A 23,993-nucleotide genomic window follows, 5' to 3' on the forward strand; every position below is an offset into this window, starting at 1 on the left:
AGAGAACGCATATAGCTCAGGTTCTTGGCATTCTTTTCAGCTGAATTGTTTTTCAGATGTTTCATTATCTGTCAGCTCTTGTGATGATGATGTTACCTAGCCTGGTTATGGAATGACTGCAAGAAAGCAACCAAGCTCAGAGAGCATCAGGAACACAACAGCTTTGTTTGCTTCAGGCAATTCAGGTAGTCCTTAACCTACAGCCATTCAGTTAGTGACCATCTGAAGTTACAACAGCACTGAAAAAGGTGACATCATTTTTCACACTTATGACTGTTGCAGTATCCCTGTGGTTACGTGATCGAAATTTGGATTCTTGGCAACTGGGTCATTAATGACTGTTGCAGTGTCCTGTGTGTCATGTGATCACCTTTTGTGACCTTCTGATAAGCAAACTCAATGGGGAAGCCAGATTCACTCAACAATCATGTTACTACCTTAACAACTGTGGCAAGAAAGGTCATAAAATAGGGCAAAACTCACTTAATAACTGTCTTGCTTAACAACAGGCATTTTGGGATCAATGGATGTAAGTCAATGACTCCTGTATTACACCCCAGACATGTCAGTGTGACATAAGAGTGCAAACTCCACTTGTGACTCAGAAAATCCCTTCGTACGGGTAGCTATGTGAACATTTCTACTGTAGAAGAATAACTCTTCTGATCCTGACAATTTTTAGTGTGCCTATGGTTGCTGTCTGGTCCCTCAATTGCCTACAGTGATTTCCATGGATTGTTTGCAAATGTTCTTGTTGGCTTCTTGCAGAAGTTTACTTTAGGTATTAAGTAAATGTGTACTTAATCATCTTCTGATTGAAATTTGGCTTTTTCAGCTGATAGGTGATTTAGACCTAGCAGAGTTATTCATTTCCAAGATAGCCACAGATGTGCCAAAAGCATAAATAGCTGAAAATGTTTTGAAAGCAGGCAGTAAGATGAGACTATTTGTAATGTCTTTACAATTAAAATTCTGTATCATAAACTGTGCACAGGCATGTGTGTTGAAAGAAAGCCAATACTGTTTATGTTTGAACTTGCTAAAACAGAGGCTTTTTGGGGTAGGAGGGCTTGGGAAATTTCTCATTCTGTTTTCCTCACACATGTAATATTAGCACACTTCATCGCTGAGTTTGTAATATTTTGGTTGAGTTGATTTGACTATCTATTCCTTGGCCTACATTTTAGGTTCCAGGTGCTGGTGGAGATAAGTTAGCACTTCACCGACAGTTTCTCTTCTGCTTAGCATAGCCAGCACATTTCTGCTAGCTAGTGCATATGTTTTGCATCTTTTTCTTCTCTCTGTGCTTGATTCTGAGAGTTCATATTGCCATGCTCTGATGTATTTCTTTTACACCCGCTGTCTCATTTTTTTCTTGACTATGTTCCACCTAATCCCAGCTCTGACTCCCCCATGTTATATTTGACTGAGCCTGCCCTTCCTAAGGTTCCAAGAATTCTTGTGTGGCCATACATGTGGCTGCTTCTTAGTCCAAATTTGTAGCCAGACATTGTCCATTTCTCTTCTTGCTCTCCCTTTTGAGTGTTTGCATCCCTCCAACTGCTTCTTGTTAATTCTTGGTTATTCCAGACTGACTTCTCGTAAACTGTTTACTGCACAAAACCTTGCAGCTGAAAACCCTACAGGAGAGTTATTACTCTCCTTTCCAACTATTTCTACTTCAAGAATCCGGCACTCAAAACTGGCAAGCCCGCCCACCAAAAAATAGATTTGGAAATGTTTTTCACTGTTACCTGAAAAGCGAGAAGTTTGGAAGAAAGAAGTGTGAGTTACAGCAAGGCAAGGCTGTACGTACTGTTGCCAAGATAGGCTTTCTCCATCCTTTACTATCTAGATGCAGAAGTATATCCTCCTCCTTGTTGAAATCCATCCTATTTTTTTCAGGCTAATTATTTTATTTTTCTAAACTTTTGTCTTACATCAACAGTCTTAGTCTCATCCCAGTTTGTGTCATTTCCAAACTTGATACAAAATCTCTTAAATCATTGATAAAAATCCTAAGCTCACTCAGTATTTCCAGCCATGAACATTCTTTTCATGTGGTAATTCAGTCAGCTGTGAATCTATTTAACAGTGATATCAACTGGTTCATATCATTTTATGAAGGAAAATATTATGAGGCACTCAGTCATATGTTTTTACTGAATAAACAAAATACTGTATTTTGTATCTTACTTGATTTAATCTATTTTACCTTTATCTTTTATCTCATTTGTCGAATCCTTTTATTAGTTTCATAGATACAATTCTTTTTTTAATTTAGTGTTTGTATAATACATTTTAACATAAATGTACAGTGTTAAATATTTTTTAAAATTATTTCCTAGATATAAGCCCTCGGTTTCGGATAACAAAGCACTCATGGTAGTTACTGAGGAACCAATAATATATGTTCCTCCTCCACCTTGCCAACCATTTATCAACCGGACAGAATCACTCAGGTAAGATGCTTGCTTATAAATAGTAGAGATGTTTATTTTTATTTTATTTTTTATTTTAATCCCATTTATATCCCGCCCTTCTCCGAAGACTCAGGGCGGTTTACAATTTAAGCACAAACCAATGTGCTTAGCAATAGCCTTCATTCTATGTATATGCCTGCTTATTAGGGCTTTCGCCCCCCCCCAAGCGGCATTATTACAAAGTCAGCTTATTGCCCCCAACAATCTGGGTCCTCATTTTACCTACCTCGGAAGGATGGAAGGCTGAGTCAACCTTGAGCCTGGTGGGATGCGAACCTGCACTAATTGCAGGCAGCTGGTGTTACTTAAGGAGGCGTTAGCCCACTGCTCCACCAAGGCTCTTAGTGCCAGATCTGGCTGTTAGTGCCAGATAGGCATTAGAACCTAATGTTTGACTTCCTCAGTATTCAGTTCCCCATACCTGTCTGTCAACAGATGTTACACTGGATGTACAAATGAAACTGATTGGTATCTTAATGATTAAAAGGGATATATAATTAACAAGCCAAAAGTGCAACCTGGATAATTTTCCTATATTGGATTTATTAAAACAGACTTGTTAAAGTTTTGAACAATTTTGTGCCAAGAGACAAAGAAAAAAAATGAAAAGAAATCAAGTTCTAGGGCATTAGTTAAAATATCAAGATAGTTAAAAGTAAAAGGAAGGAATATCAAGTTGGTTTATCAATCAAGGATAAAGCAGACATGTTATCTCTGATAACTTTTAATGGACTTTTGCTAATGAGGACTGAACAAGATCTTAAGGATTAAAAATAAAAGGGATGAGATATGGAAGGAAGAGATCAGTGTTGTATTTTAAGAGAAGGAGATAACTTTCTAAAATTGTTTATACTGTACTGTGATGAACGGGGAAGTCATTTATTTCTTTTTCTTTAGTATATTATTGTTTCTTGTCTATTTCTATTTTTTATTTTCTTTAGCATATTCTTGTTTTTTTTCTATTTTTACTTCTATTTTCTGAACTTTCTATTTTTTCTCTATTGTATCTTGCTTAAGTTTTCATTTTTATCTTTTTAATTTTAATTTGAATGGTAGAGGACAGGAAGGCCTGGAGGAACGCTGTCCATAGGGTCGCGATGGGTCGGACACGACTTCGCAACTAACAACAACAACTATATAAAAAGTGTCCTCTCATGCACATTATGCATTTCAAATAAATTATGTAATATTGAAAGAATATTAGTCAATACAATGAGTTAGAATAGCTATTTAATGGATTATTTCTTGATGAATTTGCAACTCCCTGTCCATTTCAGTGCCATAGCTCAAAACAAAAGTGTTTTATAGGCATCTGTACCGGAGTTATGTAGTACATTCCTAATATCATTTAGGAATAAGCAAATCTACTTTTTTATATCTTACGAATCTTCACTTACTCTAAGCAGGCACAAACTGTTTGGGAGAACCAAATTCAGATATTGAAATCTGATGTAGATAAACTGAGACATTATTTCCGAGATTCTTATTTAAGGGTATAAACAAGAGACCAAGCTGAATATGAGTTCAAAATCAGTGCTTTTAAGTTCTTATGGAAAAGGTTGTCCTTGAATATATTTTTTTCATTCCTCTCATCATTCTGTTTAATTTCCATGTTATATGTACAGGTTAAGTCATGAACTAAGAGGTTGGGTACATAGACATGAAGCAGAAAGAACAAGATCAAGAAGGATGTCAAATAATCAGCAGCAAAAAGAGCAAACTGTCCAGGTACATTTGTGGAAGCATTTATATTTTGTGGCAGAAGGGGGGGGGGAAATAAGGTCCTCAGGCCCAGAAGATCAAAAGAGAAAATGCGTATACTGGGGAATGGACAAAATTCTGATACCGTATTACAGGGTCCCCTATCTCTGTTCCTTTGTTATTTAAGTGATTCTGGAATATGAAAGTACTCTTTCTAAAAAAATTCTGCATTTGTGGATATGTGTGTGTGTGTGTGTGTGTGTATGTATATATATGTATATGTGTGTGCATATATATGAATTCTATAATGTATTCTAAAAATACTATATATGTATGTTTGTGTGTATGTATGTGTATATATACATACACACACACACACACACACACACACAAACACACACACACACACTCTGTGTGTGTGTGTGTGTGTGTGTCTCTGTGAATTTTAGAATACTTTTCTGTCCCCCATGAATGGTTCCCCACATCTCGGTGTTAATGTTTGAACTTAAGTATCATGTGAGATACTTGGGTAGTTTCAATTGTTTTATGGAATATCTGAAAATTCCTTGCATTTTAAAAATATATACTCTTAATTATAGTTTTTCCTGCATATTTGTATATCTTCTATAGAATTTCAGTAATGCTAAATCACAGTTGCCTATAAGTGAGAGTTAGTTTTTATATTTAATTTGGTGATAAGTTATTTCCTTGTTCATTTTTTCCTATCCCCAGAGTGCTTCTGGAAAAAATTCTGAACTCATGACTCTTCCCTATACAGACAACAGTGTTGGGTAAGTCAAAATAGAATCTTCTCATCAGTATAATATTATATAGTTAAAAATGTTGCCTTTGTAGGAAATATTTAATTGTTTTACTGAAAAGAGCTAGATATATTTATTGGCAAACTCATTAACCCAGTTTTCATTCAAGATCTTAAGGATTCATCTGGTCAAGCATTCCATTTCCTACAATGGCCAGATACATTTTTTTCTAGAAAATTCACAAATGTACACAAGAACATCAATATTTCCCTTTCATTAGTTCTGGTACACAGGATACAGAAAATATTGAATATGTCTTAATACATGGGGCCTCTCATGTCATGCATGAGCATTTTTTTCCTACTTTTTCTACTCTGAAACACTTATAAATACCATGTGGCAAACAATTATCTTGCTGCCACCCCCATATAAATTCCTTGCTGCTTATCAGAACTAAAACCTCATTCATGTTGTCTGCGATTCCACAGTTTGCAATCAGCAGAAAATAGCTTCTCCCACACCTCAAAGTAATTTCTTTCTGCATTTTCTCCTTATCTGTGCACTAATTATATTTTTAGATTCTTTTCTATAAAACTGGTAGCTTGTACGTACTTTCATTAAAAGAAAATGGTAAATATTATGATACTGTGTACTGATTTCTGGTTTTGTACAGTGATATCACAAATGCAGTAAAGCATGCTGTTCCTGATAATTTGGAGGGCAAATGATGCTATTGGATGCTTGGTTTATTTTACAATATATTCAGATATTTTATGTGCGCTAGTTCCAATAGTATCTTCTCATGTATTTCAGTAGGAATTCAGGAAGTGAGCTACAGGTTTATTATGCTTCGCCACGAAATTATCAAGATTTTTTTGATGCAATTCACAGAAGGGGAGATACATTCTATGTGGTGTCATTCCGTAGGGTGAGTATATTGCAATGTTCAGCAGTTACAAACATGGAAAGATTGTCCATTTTTATAACATTCTGTCCAAGAATTTTTGAGAATTGTTATTTTTTTGATGAGGCTAGTATATCTTTTAAGTATTTTCAACATACAGTTTTTGAACTTTCTTGAGAAAGAAATTATAAAATGTTGATTGTGAAATTATATTATAACCTGTTATAAAATTGTTTCAGTTTCCCTATGAGGAAGCAAAAACAAAAATCCCCATGAATTTGATCGGAATTTATTGTTCTCCTAAGGAAAATGAGAACCATTATTTATTTATTTATTATTTATTTATTTGTTTTTATAAACCGCCCTTCTCCCGAGGGACTCGGGGCGGTGTACAGAGGAAGGAAGGTATACAGATTGAACAATAAAAAACAATAAAAAACAATAGTAAAAACAAAACTGTGACCCCAATTAAAGCTATCATGCCAGGCCGGACTGCTGGAACAGGAAAGTTTTTACGTCGCGTCGGAAGGTGCGGAGGTCGGGGGCCATCCGGATTTCGGTTGGTAAGCTGTTCCAGAGGGCTGGCGCACCCACTGAGAATGCCCTCCCCCTGGGGGCCACCAGCCGACATTCCTTGAGCGGTGGCACCCTGAGGAGGCCCTCTCTGTGGGAGCGCACAGGACGGTGGGGTGCTGACATTGGCAGAAGGTGCTCCCGTAGGTAGTCCGGACCCATGCCATGTAGGGCTTTGTATGTCATTGTTAGCACCTTGAACTTCACACGGAAGGCAACCGGAAGCCAGTGCAGCGCACGGAGGAGAGGTGTGATATGGGAGTATCGGGAGGCTCCCAAGAGTGTCCGTGCCGCTGCACTTTGCACCAGTTGAAGCTTCCGAGTGGATCTCAAGGGCAGCCCCATGTAGAGAGCGTTACAGTAGTCTAGGCGAGAGGTCACAAGGGCATGGGTGACTGTACGTAAGGAATCCAGGTCCAGATAAGGCCGTAGTTGGCGAACTAGTCGAACCCGGGAGAAGGCCCCCTTGGTCACAGCTCCTATGTGATCTTCCAGGGAGAGCTGCGAGTCTAGGAGGACACCCAGGTTGCGGGCCCTATCAACAGGGGGTAGTAACTTGTCCCCGATGTTAAGCAATGGGACGTTCTGAATATCCTGGCTTGCCGGTACGTACAGCCATTCAGTCTTGTCCGGGTTCAGTTGAAGCCTGTTCCTCCCCATCCATTCCCGGACCGTTTTCAGGCAGCGGGACATCACGTCGAGGGCATCACTGATATTGTTTGGAGTTGAGATAAAAAGCTGGGTGTCATCAGCATACTGATGGTACCCTACTCCAAAGCTGCGAATGATCTCACCCAGCGGTTTCATGTAGATGTTGAACAGGAGAGGCGAGAGGACCGACCCCTGAGGGACTCCGCAAGCGAGAGGCCTCGGGGTCGACCTCTGTCCCCCTGTCAGCACCGACTGCGAGCGACCCTGGAGAAAGGAGGAGAACCAACGCAGAACCGTGCCTCCCACTCCCAGTCCCCTGAGGCGTCGCAGCAAGATACCATGGTCGATCGTATCGAAAGCCGCCGAGAGGTCTAATAAGACTAGGACAGAGGAATGGCCCCTGTCCCGGGCTCTCCAGAGATCATTCATCAGAGCGACCAATGCCGTCTCCGTGCTGTAGCCCGGCCTGAAACCCGATTGGTACGGGTCTAGATAAACCGCTTCATCCAGGATCTGAGGAAGTTGGTGCGCCACCACGCTCTCAACAACCTTCGCAAGGAAGCGAAGATTGGAGACAGGACGAAAGTTATTCAAAGAGGATGGGTCCAAGGTGGGCTTCTTGAGGAGAGGTCTCACCACCGCCTCCTTCAAGGCGGTGGGGAAGTGACCTTCACTCAGAGAAGCAGAGATGACCGCTAGGAACCAGCCTCGTGTCCCCTCTCGAGCTGCATAGGCCAGCCAGGAAGGGCACGGGTCCAGTAAGCATGTGGAGGCGCTCAGCCTTCTCATAATCCTGTCCACTTCCTTAGGAGTTACAGGATCAAATTCCTCCCAGATGACGTCGACAAGACTGTCCATGTCTTGTTCTTCCATCTCAGCCCAGTTGGAGTCCAGGCCAGTTCGAATCCGAGCAATTTTATCCAGCAGATATTGACCGAATTCCTCGGCTCGACCCTGCAAGGGTTCCTCCCTCACCTCTTGGTTTAATAGGGAGCGAGTTACCCTGAACAAGGCAGCCGGGCGATTATCTGCGGACGCGATGAGGGTGGAAAAGTAGTTGGATTTTGCCACCCTTATCGCAGCGAGATAAGACCTGGTGAGGATTCTTAGTCGCAATCGGTCGGATTCGGATCGACTGGATCTCCAACGGCTCTCTAGGCCCCGTCTCCGACGCTTCATCTCCCGGAGCTCCTCGGTGAACCATGGGGCTCGCTGGGATCTGCGCCGGGTCAGAGGCCGCAAGGGTACAACTCGGTCCAGAGCCTCCGTGGCTGCCTTTTCCCAGGCTTCCACTAAGGCATCTGCCGAGCTGTGAGCAGGGAGTGCATGTGTGTCCCTAAGCGCTGCCTGGAACTTATCAGGGTCCATTAGGCGCCTAGGGCGGTACCATCTGACTGGCACCATGCACCCACGGTGGGGGGTGGCAAGGGGGAAGTCTAGCCGCAAGAGGTGGTGATCGGTCCATGACAGGGGCGTAACAGTTGTGGCACCCCCACCGATATCATCACGCCACCGTCCAGACAAGAACACCAAGTCTGGGGTGTGGCCTCTCTCATGAGTCGGTCCAGAAATTATTTGCGACAGGTCCATGGCCGCCATGGAAGCCATGAACTCCCGAGCCAGTTCGGACGATCCTCCCAGGGACGGTAGATTAAAGTCGCCCAAGACCATGAGTCTTGGGAATTCAACCACCAACCCTGAGAGGGCATCGAGTAGCTCGGGCAGGGCCGCCGCTGCACGATTAGGTGGTAGGTACGCCAGCAGCAGGCCCAACTGCGCCCCTGGGCCGTATCTCAGTAGGAGAGACTCACACCCGACCATCTGAGGGACGGTGGTCTCTCGCGGGCTAAGGGATTCCCTGATGATAACTGCCACTCCCCCGCCCCTCCCATGGGCCCGAGGCTGGTGCAGCACCTGGAAACCTGGCGGGCAGAGGTCAACCAGAGGGACACCACCCTCTGGGCCCAGCCAGGTTTCCGTGATGCAAGCCAGGTCCGCATGCTCGCTCTCCACTAGGTCACGAATGAGGTGAGCTTTGTTAGCTACGGACCTTGCATTCAGGTAGACCAGCCTTAGCATGGGAGGGTGCACACCTTCGCTCCCGGGTCCTCCGGGGGAGTACAGAGGGTCGGAGCGTCTCACCGCTTGTACAGAGCGGAGATGACACTCCCGGTGACGATACGGCCCTCTGTCTGTGCACCTTCTGCCATTCCCCACCATCCTGGGAATGGGATGTTTGTCAGTACGCCACTGGGTATTATCGGCGACTGGTCCTCGTTGTACACCGTCGCGAATGGTCGTGGGCCTGGCATGTGTTGTGGTGGGTGGAAGGCGTGCCTTTCCCGCGCAACCATAGTCTTCTCCCTCCCCCCTCCCTAACCCCACAAAAAACTTAACTAAGAACTTAATCAGGGGCCTCTTGTTGGGCTTATGCTGGAGGCCCCTGACCCTGCCCGGCCATCTCTCAGAGGCCCAGTGGTTGGGCCCGTCATCGAGATTGGATGTGGTGCAGGCGGGTCGCACCCAGGAGAGTGGGGAACCCCTGAGGGCGTGTAGTACTGTGCTGGAGTATTGAACGAGCATAGTCACAAGGGGTTCCGGGAAGGCAGTCCCCTGGATGGTGAGTTTGCAGGAGGGTCGAGTCGGGTAGGTGCGTTTCTGGATCGTCGCCCTGCCACTGCCACTTGGCCGGGCGAACCCCCAGAAGCAGGCCACTCCTCATCCTCTCACGATGGGTTGTGTCTCTGCTTCCGGGGGTGGTCCAGAACGTACTCTGGGTGAAGCATACCCCATAGAGCTCTCACCTCTATGGGGTTGCAGGTGTAAGGCCAAGCCACTCTGCCACCGTGGCTTGCACCCAGGCCCGTTATGTCCTGTGGGGAGAGAATGGGCAAGGGTGGTTGAGAGTGGGCAGAAGGCAAGGTGGAGGGATTCCTTAATTGGCGTCAGCTCTGGTGGTTCAGCCGCCCAAACAGTTCCCTCCCTGATCCTCTGGGCGTTGTTCCCGGCCGCAACTCCATAGGCCCCTATTGGTTGGGGACCGTCCGGAGCGTGGCCTCCCAGAGGTATGGGAGTCCCTGGTGTCATGTCGCTGCTGTTGCCGTCTCCGTTCAAGGTGCCTCGAAGAGGTGGCTCAGGGTGTGAGCCGTAGATGCCTCGCCTCCGCCGCTACCGCCGCTGTCAGAGGGCCCTGGGCAAAAACGGTCGACCGGGGCCCGGAGAGGCTGTCACCGCCGTCCTCGCCTTCGTTGCCGCCGCTTCCGCCGTATAGGGCATAGAGGAGTCGTTGGCACCCATTCGTGGCGGTTGCAAACGGCTAAGAGTGCAGGCCGGAGAATGAAATTTATACCTGAAAAAATCAGTACATATCCAGAAAATGAAATCATACAGTTTTCTCTTGTGCAAATGGATCTGTTTTGGTCAGGTGTTTTTCTTCATTGATGCTAAATAAATAAATTTATTGGCATCACATCTTCCAGATATTTGCAGTGGTTTTGCTTCAGGAATCGGGGATAGCAGTTCCTTTTCCAGCAAAATATCATAATAGAATAGGGAGTGAAAATATAATCGAGATCTTGACACCTTATAGAACCCAATTTGTATGTGAGAGGACAGCCATGGGAAACAGCTATTTTTATATCGTATCTCCCATCCCAGTAATACTTCCCAGAATGGAAGGTGAGTTTTAGTAAACAATTTTGTAAAATTTATCCTATTTTGTGTCTTGGAAATTATCCATCAGAAATGAAGTGCATGTTTAATTATCAAAAGAATAAAATTGAATCTATTTACATTGTGCAGTTATCCCTATATCTATCAGCAGATGGAGGCAATGTTTAACTTTATTTTAAGAAAGTTGTTTTACAAACACTTTACTCCAAGAGTTGATATTTTTCCCCTCATTTATCTGCTGAGGAACCTTTGTATATTATTATGGAATCTGAAAAATATTCTAATATGCTCGTTGTTGTCCGATGTGTGTAATTTCTGTTGGTTCTCTTTTCGTTCAATAATTGCATGTTGCAGTGAAAAAATGGTAGAAATGAGAGAGCTTTTAGGAAAACATATTTCTACATTACTATCTTCTGTAGCAGCTTTTGTACTTTTTGGCAATGATTGATTAGCCCTTTAATTTCCCTCTTCTGAAAAAATATTCTTGAATGAATGGTGGCATCATGGATAAGCCATACAGATGATTCCTTTGGATATTGTGGATGATCAGCACCATTATCACTGGCACTGTATTAAATTTATTTTTCACTTTTCTTCTGAGAGACCCAGAGGTGGGATTCTATGTCACAGTACTTCTACTTGGCCGAGCAACTTGGTCTTAGGGAATTGTAACTTAGCCTTCAGCAATGGGGGTTTTCAGACCTCAGTTCCCCATGTTTTTAAGTTGAAGGCAGACCATAGATTTGAAGGAAAGCTGCCATTTGCTGTAGGTAATACTAAGCTAGAGGCAGTTTGGTAAAGTGTTAAGACATCAGCCTAGAAACAGGAAGATCATGAGTTCTAGACACACCTTAGACACAAACCCTATTGAATGACCTTGGGCCAACGACTCTCTCAGCCTTAGGAAGGAGGCAATGAAAAAACACTTACAAAATCTTTCCAAGAAAACTGCAGGGACTTATCTAGGCAGTTTTGCTGGAATCAAAAACTGATTTGAAGGTTAGGGTTTAAAGTAAAATACTAAGCTAGGTGGACATAGTCTCTGTGATCGGTGGTCTGGTGTTTGGGACTGGGTCTCTTCTGTATGCAAATTTCCATCTCCCCCACCCCTCTAATCTCTGTGGCCTTAAGCCAAAGAAGCTATGTGAGACCTCTGCCGCTATTGAATAAAGGACTAGATATGATAAATCAACTGAGACTCCAGAAAAAAACCAAAATTCTTCTGTTCAGTAGATGAGACAACAAAGGACTGGGTTACAGTTCTAGTCCAACTAAAGCAGAGGTCCTCAACCTTTTGTGCACCAGGACTGGTTCTGTGGAGAGAGGTTTTTCCATGGACTGGAGAGTGTGTGGTTTTGTGTGCTGCCTGCATCCCGTGGATGGGGCTTTGCTTGTTTGTGTGGACTGGGTGATGGCATACCGCGGCCCGGTACCGGTCCACAGACAGGGTGGAAGACCCCTGAACTAAAGGATTAAGTATGCCCTTTAGAGAGACTTTGTCTTGAATTTTTCAAGAACAGAGAAAACAAGTATTTGGTTTAACTAAGAGCATCTGTTTCTTTACAAAAATAACCAATAAATGGAACTTTGAAATAGAATGTTTTAGCAATAGTCTTTTTTTTTGTTTTGTTTTATGCAGTATATAAATTACACATTTTAATAGGATGTATGAAGTTGCATATTGTGGAATATTTCATCAATGTCTTGAAAAAGGTAAAAATAGTATTCAGCCTATTTCAACATTTGATATTTAGTAAATGATAAAAATCCTTTTTTATAGAGTTGTAGAAGTGGAAGGCGACCATTTAGCCTTTTAAGTCAAAAACCCTTGCTCAGTCTAGGAATCCAATGGAAAATGTGCATTTAGTAAAAGGAAATTATCTCTGATTCAGCTGTCAAATTGTTGTTCTTAGAATGTTTATAATATAATATCAACTGCTTTTCCCCGGTTTTAAAGTATCTGCAGAATTACATTGACTTTCCACACTTGCAGATATATGTAATCAGACAATCAAATCTTTACTATGCTCATAGACCAGGTCCAGTTGGTTCTGTTGCATTTGCTATGCGCTGTTGAATGAGTTTTTTTGGCCTGATCATATTCCATGCTGAGTAAAAGGCCTGGAGAGAAGCCCAAGGGTGAGATTTTACTTGACACTGCCTTTTCCCATGTGAACTGAAAAACATCCTTCATAGTTATATTGTATTTATGCCATTTTATTGAAAACCCTTAAGTGATTTACTATGGCCAGAGAAAGAGAGAGGGGAGGAGAGAAACTTTCCAATCTCCAGTCCTTTTGAGGATAAAAGGAGAACTTACATATGTTGCCTTGGATTCCCTGAAAGAATGGAATAATATTTCCTTATTGATCACATTTTATTGTGATCATTATATTTCAGTTTTGTTGTAAAAATACATATCAGTTGTGTGTGTTTTTTTGGGGGGGGGAGAAATTTATTTTTTCATTTATACTCTGCCTTTATTTTATTTTTTATAAATAACTTAAGGCAGCAAGCTTACGTAATACTCCTTTCTCCTTCTATTTTCCCAACAATAACAATAACCCCTTGAGGTGGTTTGGGCTGAGAGAGAGCGTCTGGCCCAAAGTCACCCAGTTGATTTTCATGCCTCAGGTAGGACTAGAACTCACAGTCTCCTGTTGTCTAGGCCAACACCTTCATCACTGCAACTAAGGAAATATTAGTATATGTACTGCAAGGTTCATTTTTGCAATTCTGAATGGCTACCTGGAATCTACTTGGAATCAAAGAGCCCAAATATGTTACCTCAAAGAGTCCATCTTCTCTCTCTATCCAGTCAGAGGGAAAAGACTTGCTTCCACTGTCTCTCATTGAGCCTTAATTTTGGTTGAAATAGAGTTGGTAAAACTGGAATATGTGTTGATAAATCCCTTTTCTAGATTTTAGTTCCAAAACTATGCCCTCATTATAAAATGGAAGTTGTTTAGTAGTTGCAGAACAGGAAGTTTATGCAGAAGGACAGAACATTTATGAAGAGTTACACTGTTTTTCCAACAATGTAAGATTATTCTTTTCCTCCCAATCAGAACCAAATCAGTCTCTTGAACTGACTTTCTGCTTTGAATTTATAAATCCACAATTGTACTTTGGGCCATTTCCAGCTGCATTTTATTTCAGTCCAAAGTGCGCAATTGCAATTACTGATTTTATTGTATTGGTGTTAAATGCCCTTAACGCCAGGCAAGTTCCATTGATGCACTAGACTTCTCTTTCAAAAAAATGTTTTTTTTCCAGAGGTAATTCCATACAGATGAAGCCTTTTTTCTCCCTTGGCTCTGTGTGTTTAGCCAAGTTTGCAATTATACAACATACAGTGTCTAGTGTGTTCTAAAGTCCAGGTGCAATAACAGTGAAATATCAGATGCCAATAGATCACAACACCACCTGTTAAGAATCATAATAGCTCTGCTAATATTTAGCTTTCCTGTATCATAATTAGTTAGAAGGTTTTTCTTCTATTATTTATGCAGAGGCCATAAAGCATATTCAGATTTATAAGAATATTTCTAGACTGAAAAGAAGATTTGACCGCATGAGGAATAAAGTACCTTTGTACTTTGTGTCTTTGTAGTGAATTGTACCTAATTCTAAACATGTAAAGTAATAACGATGGCATAAAATTCTTATAAGGATAAACAAAAGAATATACTCTTAGAATGTAAAATAGCAGTAGTAATTGTTCCCCTTGCTTTGCATCTGACAGATAGTAACTGCAAATGATAAAATGTTACCTTTTTAGATTAAGTATTCTGTGCCATTTTAAATGAATGTGAGCAGAAATCTCTTTTCTACCCAGAGGATTACTTTCTGGATAGTAATCCTCTGGCTTTCATATCCATGTTAGGGATTCTCTTTGATGGAAACACTATTATTCTTGATGGATTACTGAGCAGCATAGTCATTGGCAATTTATTACTAGGTGCTTTAAAATTCCATGGCTACATATTTAAACATTTGCATACAGTGATCCCACATATTTATTTTCTGCCCCTCTTTCTCTGGATGTTGTTGTTAGTTGCAAAGTCATGTCCGACCAATCATGACCCCATGGACAACGTTCCTCCAGGCCTTCCTGTCCTCTACCATCTTCTGGAGTCCACTTCTTCTCTTGCCCTCAACCTTTCCCAGCATTAGGCTCTTCTCCAGTGAGTCCTTCCTTCTCATTAGGTGGCCAAAGTATTTGAGTTTCAACTTCAGGATCTGAAGAGCTTCTAAAGAACAGTCAGGGTTGATGATCTCTAGGACTGACCGGTTTGATCGCCTTGCAGTCCAGGGGATTCGCAGGAGTCTTCTCCAGCACCATAGTTCAAAGTCCCTGGATGTAGATTCATGCAAATTTTCCCTATCAGTGATTGCGAACATTTTGGGTTCAACATATCAGAAATCCAGAAGATGTTTTCCTTGATTATGCTGTCACACCCCACCCCAGGCAAAAAGAGACTTCTACAGACTCTCCTTCCCTCCCAACTCTCTTCTCCAAACCCTCCAGAAGTTGCATGAGAGGGCCTTGTTCTTGCATTTTCTGACGCCTCAGAAAATTGCATGGGAATGCTCACGTGATTTGGGGGGGCAGGGAAGCAGAGACTATACAAGAGCAAGACCTTCTTGTGCAACTTCCAAAGTTTCTGGAAGGCTTGGCATGACACCAAAAATGACATGGTATGTGCCTGTGACACACATGTCATAGGTTCACCATCACTGCTTTAGACATTTGGATATTTTCTTACCATATTCCCAGCAGAAAGTTGGTTTCAGGATTGTACATGAACTTCAGGACTGTTGTTTTCTTTATATTTTCCTTTTCCTTTACTTTTGGAGAAAAATTAAAATGCGTGAGATGCCAGAATTAAAAATGAAGTGGTACTCCGATGTAACTTTTTCCTCTTTTGCTACTTCCTGATCTATCCAAATTCCTGTTTCTGACTCTCAATTTGAAGGAAAAGTCACTTGCCAAACGCTATGCTGCGCCCCTTCGGGCTTCAGTTTAAACTTGGGGTCTGAATTCTGTATTGTAAATTCTTATCATAAGCCATAGTCAAAGTGAGCACTCAAGAAATATACAAAACAAATAGGAAAAGGCTCACATAGTTTTGTCTAGGATGGTCAGAAAGAAGCAATCTAAAATATTACAGTGTAATTATGGACCGCGGCAATGTCTGCTACAATGCTTAAATAAGAAGGCTGTGTTTCTGTTTCTTCATTGTTATAGAAACAAAGAATAGAAAAACAGTGTAGGTAGTTTAGCTATGGAACTGGAACATCAGTAATGTAGAAATTAATACTTTAAAAAAATTAAATGAACTTTCACCTGGGAAAATGTGAAACTTTTAATAGAAACTACACATAGTGTTCCAAATTCTGTAAGCTGTAAACTACCACATTGAGAACTTATTTAAGAGGGTTTTTTTTTAAAAAAAAAAAAGCATGAAAATGCTGAAAGATTGACTGTTTTGACTGATTACGTTATCAGAAAAATACAAACTAGATGCTTTAGACCAGGGGTGTCAAACTCAATTTCATTGAGGGCCGCATCAGCATTGCGGTTGCCTTCAGGGGGCCGGGTGGGTGTGGCCTGGGTGGGTGTGGCCTACTGGGTGGGCATGGCTAAAGTACGTATGGCCTACTGGGTGGGCGTGGCCAGCTCTACCTCGTTCGCATCAAGGGTGCCTATGGGGGCCTGGGCAGGAGTGGGACAGATCTGAGGGTCTCTGGCAGAAGGAGGGTCTCTGGGCCAGGGCCAAGGCAGTGGGGGCCGTTCTCTCACTGTTTCCAGGATGGCTTCGTGGGCCGCATGAAACCACTTCGCGGGCCGGATCCGGCCCCCGGGCCTTGTGTTTGACATGTCTGCTTTAGACTGAGTAGAAGGGATATGAGATTTCCCATAGCCATGATTGTTGCTCTCTATTGACTTTTTACTTGCCAAAAAAAAACCGTAAAAAAATTTGGAGCCTATGACTATGAATGGATGTCACAGGAAACTGCATGGATTGTCTATTCTGAAATTCTTTAGTTTAGGTTAATTTAGGTTCTATGTCAGAAGGTAGGTCATCAAAATCTCCTCTTTGGCATAAGTATTACCTAAGAGGTGAGCAGTTGCAGCTTCTTTGTGTGTTGGTGAAAGTGCTATACTTAGGCTGCGATTGAAATTCCCTACTCTACTGCTGTGGCAGATATGAATATGTTGATGATACTGCATAACAAGGAAAATATTTTTATTTTTTTTCTATTATTTTGTGTTGGTTGTTTAGCATAACTAATAAGAGTGAATATTGCTAGCATTAAAAAATAAAAACTTTGTTTCCTGGGTTTCTAAGGACCAGTGCTTAGAAACCGTAATACAAATTCAAACTTGTAAATTTGATTTTATGAAAACCTACCATTTTTGGATCCAAAAAAAATTATATGATATTGTGAGTGTGAAGTCCCTAATCCAGTTGTTCCCAAATAGACATGTAGACTCCAAGAATTCTCAACAATGGTCATGCTTGCTAAGTAATCCTGAAAATTCAAATCTATAAATCTGTAGGGCACCCATAATCTCTGTTGAAGAAAAAAATAGAATAAACAGGAAACCTGGCAGAGTTGATACACTTTCATAAATCAAATAATTGCCTACCTCAACAGATACTTCATTTATTTGCCACTGCCATATGTGTACATGAATAATAAAACTATACATCATTTCTAAAACAAAATTAGGGACATAGGGTAGGGCTTTTCAATCGGTGGTACGTGTACCACTGGTGGTATGTCAGCACCTGGCAGGTGGTATGTTTACGATGGGTTGAAAGGCACTGTAAAAAAAAGTCTAAAAAAAGTGTAAAAGTGTAGCGTGGGGGTGAACTGAAGGGGCGGCAATGCAGCACAGGCTTGTGGGAGAATCAGCTAGAGCCGCGGTGTTGCCAGAGTTCTGCTGAGTGCCCAAGATCCGCGCCAGGCTCCAGCTGACTGGCGCTTCCAGCCTGGGGAAAGGAATCAGTTGCAGCTATGCCAAAGACAAGAGGGGGAGAGGAGAGGATATTAAATAGACATGCCCATGGGGTGTTTACATTTGGCCCGGGGCCGCCCTGGAGACAGTGAGGGGCTGGTCCACCCCAGTTCACAATCAAAGCAAAAACCCGAATCCAGAGGGCCAGAAGGCTGCCCCACCACCGCGCCCCTCCAGTTCCTTCTCCTCGCCTCCTGGGCACAGTTGCTGCTTCTCGCCATAGCTGGGGCGGGACCTCCAAGTACCTCAGTCTGCTTCGTCTTTTGCAGGACGAAGCGGACAGAAACACTTGCAAGTCCCGCCCCAGCTATATGGTGAGGAGCAGCAACTATGTCTGTGCTAGGGACAAGGAAAGCTTGGAGAGGTAGAAGTGGCCAATATGGAGGCTGCCCCAACAAGTTAGCATCCTTACCATGCACGATTGGAGCTGGCAATCCCCTTTCAAGAAGGGCCATCCTCCCTTGCGCAGGACCCGGGAGCACTGCTCCCCTGCTGCCTCCTCTTGCTTTCCAGAGGTCTGTCAAGACAGAAGTTGGACTTGGAGGAAACTGCTTCCTGAAAACAATGTCTACCTCCTGCTTTTCCAGGAGGGGGCATCGGACAGGGAAACACCAGCAATGTCTGGGATTGGGAAAAGAACATCTCTTTAGCGTGCTACACACACACACACACACACACACACACACACACACACACACACACACACACCATTCCAAACTTGGAGACTTGTATCCACATCTGAGCTGGCAAATTGCCAGTCATGCCTGGGCTTGGGGAGAAGTCCCTCTCCTTCCTCAGTGGATATAAGTCCCCAAACCTGGAATGTGGTGTTTGTGTGCATGCGTGTGCACGTGCTTGGCTGCCAGCAGTTTGGGGAGGCGAGTTTGTGGGGAACTGAGTTGTCCCCACATCGAATTAGCTGGTGTGACTCGTTCCGTTCTGACCCAGCTGTCGTGAGTGGCATCAAGGCCACGCCCACTTGCTAGGCGACTGGTTGCACTCGAATATTGCCATATCTTAAAATGGTACAATCTCTGAAAAGGTCGAAAAGCCCTGACATAGGGGATACATGGTATCTTTATTCCACTTAATGTGTCTCTCTACTGGCACATTAAAAAAAATAGTCACCATGGCCTGAAGAGCTTGAGTAGATCTTAGCTCAAATGAAAATAAAATAGTTCTCCTGTTTTGTTGCAAGAAATTCTTGACTGTTTTCTGATTTGTTGTCACATAAGGGAAGATGCAGTTATAAAATTATGTAGATTAATTATGTATTTAGCTAGCCCCTTGGAAGCCACTGGAATCATTCTGGAAATCTAAACAGCCCTAGAATATATCATCATGAAAGACTGGTCTCCTAGCTAGCCATAGATGGCATTTTCAGAACATATAAAGGTAAAGGTAAAGGTTCCCCCGAACATGCGTGCTAGTCGTTTCCAACTCTAGGGGCTGGTGCTCAACTCTGTTTCAAAGCCGAAGAGCCAGCGCTTGTCCGAGGACATCTCCGTGGTCATGTGGCCGGCATGACTAGATGCCAAAGGCGCACGGAACGCTGTTACCTTCCCACCGTAGTGGTCCCTATTTTTCTACTTGCATTTTTACGTGCTTTCGAACTGCTACGTTGGCAGAAGCTGGGATGAGTAACAGGTGCTCACTCTGTTAGGCGGCAATTGGGATTCAACCTGCCAAACTGCCGACCTTCTGATCGACAAGCTCAGCATCCTAACCCACTGAGCCACCGTGTCCCAGAACATATGGAGCCCTCCAATTCTGACCTTGGGGTTGGGAGACGATATTGTATATTTATTTGATTTATATCTCCCATTTCTACAAAGCTACTAGGAAAGCAAAATAAAAAAATAGGATATAAAAGGTGAAAAACAAATTGAAATTAATAGCGATATTGTACACTAAAGTCACCTAACAGTTAAAAGTTTGCTAAAAGAGATTATTTTATAAATTCTTTATAGATTCTCTATATGCCAATTGAGTGAAGGATGTTCTGTAGTGTGGGAGAAGGTGGTTACGTAAGCTTCTCCTGCATTTTGAATTGTAATCCAGGGCTGGGAAGAGAATTTCTGTCAAAATGATAATTGACCAGTGAGATAATCGTAAGGAATGGCTTTTCTCATTGTTTGACACGTGGAAGCTGAATTTGTTTTGCTTTTGACTGGGTTAGTAAAATGATTGGTATCATTTGAAAAAAAACAGGAAACAAGAAGTATCCTGGTTTAAGAAATAGAAACCATGTGTTGATGCAAGCAGAAATGCTTAAAATGACTAACATTTTATGAATCCCTCGATATACATGCTGTGTTTATCCTTGATTGATGATTGATTATGTGCCATCAGGTCAATGTTGACTCTTAGTGACCGCATAGTTTTTCTCCATGACAATCTGTCCCTAACCTGGTCTTTCAGATCTTCCAATGGTGCCCCTCTTGACACTGTAACTGAGTACATTCCCTTTGTTGCTGATCATCCTCTGCACTTTCCTTCCGCCTTTGCCATCATTAAAGCCTTCTCCAGGGAGATAGATCTTCACGTAATGTGTCTGAAGTAGGATAATTTGAGTGCCGGTTTGGTGCAGTGATGAAGGTGCTGGCCTAGAAGTCAGAAGACTGTCAGTCCTAGGCTTTCCTTCAGTACAAAAGCCAACTGGGGGACTTTGGGCCAGTCAGTCTCTTCAGCCCTCCTCACAGGGTTGTTGTTGTAAAGGAAAATAAGAGGCAGGAATAGTACGTTCCCTGCCTTGAGTGGTCATTTTGTGCCTCAGTTGAGAACTCTGGATTAATTTGTTTGATGATTAATTTTGGTGATTAATTTGTTTGGTTTCTTTGCTGTCCAATGGTATTATAGCCATTCTAAATCTGGCATCCACCAGAAGACAGGTTAAGAATATATTTCTCATAAATCGTACGAAACATTCAGTCATGCTGATTGAGATTACGGAGGGGAGTTGCTAGCTTCCATATATTTTAAAAAACTAAATTAGGGGATTAAAGTATTCCTACCCAAAGTACAGAGCCTGGGAGGATTGTTTTTTTAGTGAGGTGAAAACATTTGGGATTAGAAGTACTTACCTCCAAAATTTTCAGATTCATTTATAAAGTGAATAGGCTTATATGGATTTTATTTTTTATTTTTTTACAAAAAATGGAAAGGTATTTGTGAATCTGCATTTAAATGATAACTGAGGAACAGAATAGTTAGCACGATAGGACTGTGCTAGGAATAATGGAGAGGCACAATACATGGAAAGTGAATAATATGAAATATTGTTGAGCAATCTATGTAACGCAAAGAAAGTTGATTTCATAAGTACTGGCGCAGAAAGCTTTCACATGGCTTCCTCACAATCTGCAAGAGAAAACATCTAACCTCTAGAGTGGGTAAATTCCTTGCTAATGAAGTCAAACTTCCCGACTAGCTCACTTTGTGCCCTCTTTTCATGCACACTTCTTCAAAACATATTTTTCTCAAGACCTCATAGACAAGATGTAGATAACTTTGAAACTAAGCTGGAAATCTGAAATTCTGGGATTTTGTTTTGTTTTGTTTTGTCTTCTCTGTCCATCTACACAAATGTGAAATGTGTTAATGCGACACAGTATTCATTTCCAACTTCAGTAAATAATAGGAAGTGACCAGTGGAAGATTTGGAAAAGCTGCACTTCAACAACTTCGGCATTTTTCTCATACATGCAGTCTTTACTGTGCCACTTCCTAATGCTAAAGGGAAATTATCGATGGAAGCATCTGTCTGCCTAAATATTAAAGAGATGATTATGTGCCATCAAGTCATTTTCAACTTGACCCATATAGATAGATTTTTCCCCGTGATGATTTACTTAGGAGGAAGTCGCTAAATACTTTGTGTCTCTTTATGGTTTTTTTTACTAAGTGATTTTGAAAAAGTTGTATCAAGCCATTTGGTGTTAAAGTAGAGCAGGGATGTCAAACTCGCAACGTCGCGTGATGTATCACGACATATCATGACTTTTTCCCCATTGCCGGCAATGGGGTGGGCGCGGTTTTGCTATGACACATCCGGCCCATGGGCCAGCAGTTTGACACCCCTGGAGTAGAGAAAGAAAAGATGTCATATCGCAGCTGTATTTATTTATACATAACAGAGTCTTTATCTGTCAAGTTAAAGCAACAGACTCATTTAAGTAACTGAATTTGTCAAAATAAAATACATTACTGTCCCAATAATTTTGTCCATTTTGATGTGGCACATTTGATAGTTAATGTGGCCTAATACATATGGGTGAATTTAACTATCTGTAAAGGGACGCGGTGGCTTAGTGGGTTAGGACGCTGAGCTTGTCAATCAGATGGTCGGCAGTTTGGCGGGTTAAATCCCGAGTGCTGCGTAACCAAGTGAGCACCTGTAACTCGTCCCAGCCTCTGCCAACCTAGCAGTTCGAAAGCACATAAAAATGCAAGTAGAAAAATAGGGACCACTACAGTGGGAAAGTAACAGCGTTCCATGCGCCTTTGGCGTCTAGTCATGCCGGTCACATGACCATGGAGACGTCCTCAGACAAACGCTGGTTCTTCGGCTTTGAAACGGAGATGAGCACTGGCCCCTAGAGTTGGAAATGACTAGCACGCCTGTGCAGGGGAACCTTTACCTTTACCTTTAACTATCTGTAAAAAAAGGTTTTGAATCCTTTCTTCATCCATGGTTTTGAATTATAAGAAAAAAGGCTCATATTTCATTGAGCTTCTCAGTTACTGCCAAAGTAGTCTGAGAAAGAAAGTAAATCATTATTAATTGGCAGTTTAGTATTTGAGATGCAAAATACCTAAATTTATTGTTAATAATAGTAATATATATATATATATATGGTAAAAACTGAAATATGTTCCTTAAAAACCTACCATTTGCTCTTTTCATGTGAAGTGTCATCTAAAGACAAAATAAATCAAAGTAAGTTAGATTCCAGAGCAGATGACTTTGTAGCTCTGAGCCAACGCTTTTACTGTGATGGAATGACAATCCAAGAGAAATCCTAAAATGCAGTGCCTGGCATAATGGCTGGAAAACTATCTGACTGGAAATATGATGTTGCCAATTAGACTGTGCTCCAGTTTTTGTCATGGCTATCCTCTGGTTCAGTAATCTTCTGAGCCCGATGAGTCTATACATTCTAAACTCAGTCCAAGGCAGTATGTTTCTTTAATCAAGCTGCAGTATAGATTTTGTTAGCTGCTGAAGGACACTAGCAAAGGCTTTATATTGTAGACCTATTTCCACAGCAGCTTCTAAACAGGGAAGAGCAACAGACAGTTCCTATTAAGCGAGGCTCCGTTAAACTTCATGCCACATTTGTTTTCAAGATTGGGACTCCTTCCTTTGATCATTTAGTTTCAAAGATACTTGAGGCTAAATAATCACTATTTTGTAGTGTGATTTCTTTGATTAGCCACATTTTTAGTTAAAATAACTCTTATATGCCACCTGGAAAGCTTAAGATGGCTGCTAATATAAATTAAATTAAATTACATTTATACAATTTATAGATTGATATAAGTTGTAAGTTAAAATTAATGATTTAGAACATTATAATGTAACAGGGTGGCACGGTGGCTCAGCTGTTAAGATGCTGGGCTTGTTGGCTGGAAAGCCAGCAGCCCGGGTTTAAGACTCAACCGCCACGTGATGGGATAAGCGCCCATCCTGCCCAGCTTCTGCCAACCTAATAGTTCGAAAGCATGCAAATGCAAGTAGATAAATAGGTATCACTTGGTTGGGAAGGTAACAGCACTCCATGATGTCATACTGGCCACATGACTGCGGAAATATCTTTGGACAGCACTGGCTCAATGGCCTTGAAATGGAGATGAGCACCGCCCTCTATCATCAGCAACAACTAGCGGAGTAAAATCCACAGGGGCTCGTTTTTATAATGTAAAAGTAAAAGAAGCAGGGAATAAAGAATATTGAATAAACTGCAATTAATTCAAAGGTGAGAGGTAGTTAAAAATTAAATGCTAAATTCTCACATCAACATGGAAGCCAGAAACAATAATTGGGCTATTGTTTTAATTAAAAACAAATAGAATCATGAATTAATAGTAATGAGGGGTGAAGATCTGGTGCATAAAAAGTAGACATTCAGATTGTGAACTATTTGTGGCAAGAGTTTTGTTTTGTGATCCAAATGGGAATATGACACTCTTAATATTAGGGTTGGTTTAAAAAATAC

At 41.9% G+C, this 23,993-nt stretch overlaps 1 protein-coding gene across 5 annotated transcripts in view; it reads left to right on the forward strand.

Annotated features, from left to right (window-relative positions):
• Nucleotides 1–23,993, forward strand: part of ATF6 (activating transcription factor 6) — a 93,274-nt gene that overhangs the window by 34,849 nt on the left and 34,432 nt on the right. For all 5 annotated transcript variants that reach the window (XM_081322683.1, XM_081322682.1, XM_081322684.1 and 2 more), the window contains exons 11-14: nt 2,349–2,462; nt 4,109–4,211; nt 4,917–4,975; nt 5,759–5,873. In XM_081322683.1, coding sequence (XP_081178809.1) covers nt 2,349–2,462; nt 4,109–4,211; nt 4,917–4,975; nt 5,759–5,873 — 391 coding nt within the window. The remainder of the gene's footprint in view (nt 1–2,348; nt 2,463–4,108; nt 4,212–4,916; nt 4,976–5,758; nt 5,874–23,993) is intronic.

The sequence above is a fragment of the Vipera berus genome, assembly GCF_964194415.1.
Source record: "Vipera berus genome assembly, chromosome: 3".
In the NCBI taxonomy this organism is placed as follows: domain Eukaryota; kingdom Metazoa; phylum Chordata; class Lepidosauria; order Squamata; family Viperidae; genus Vipera; species Vipera berus.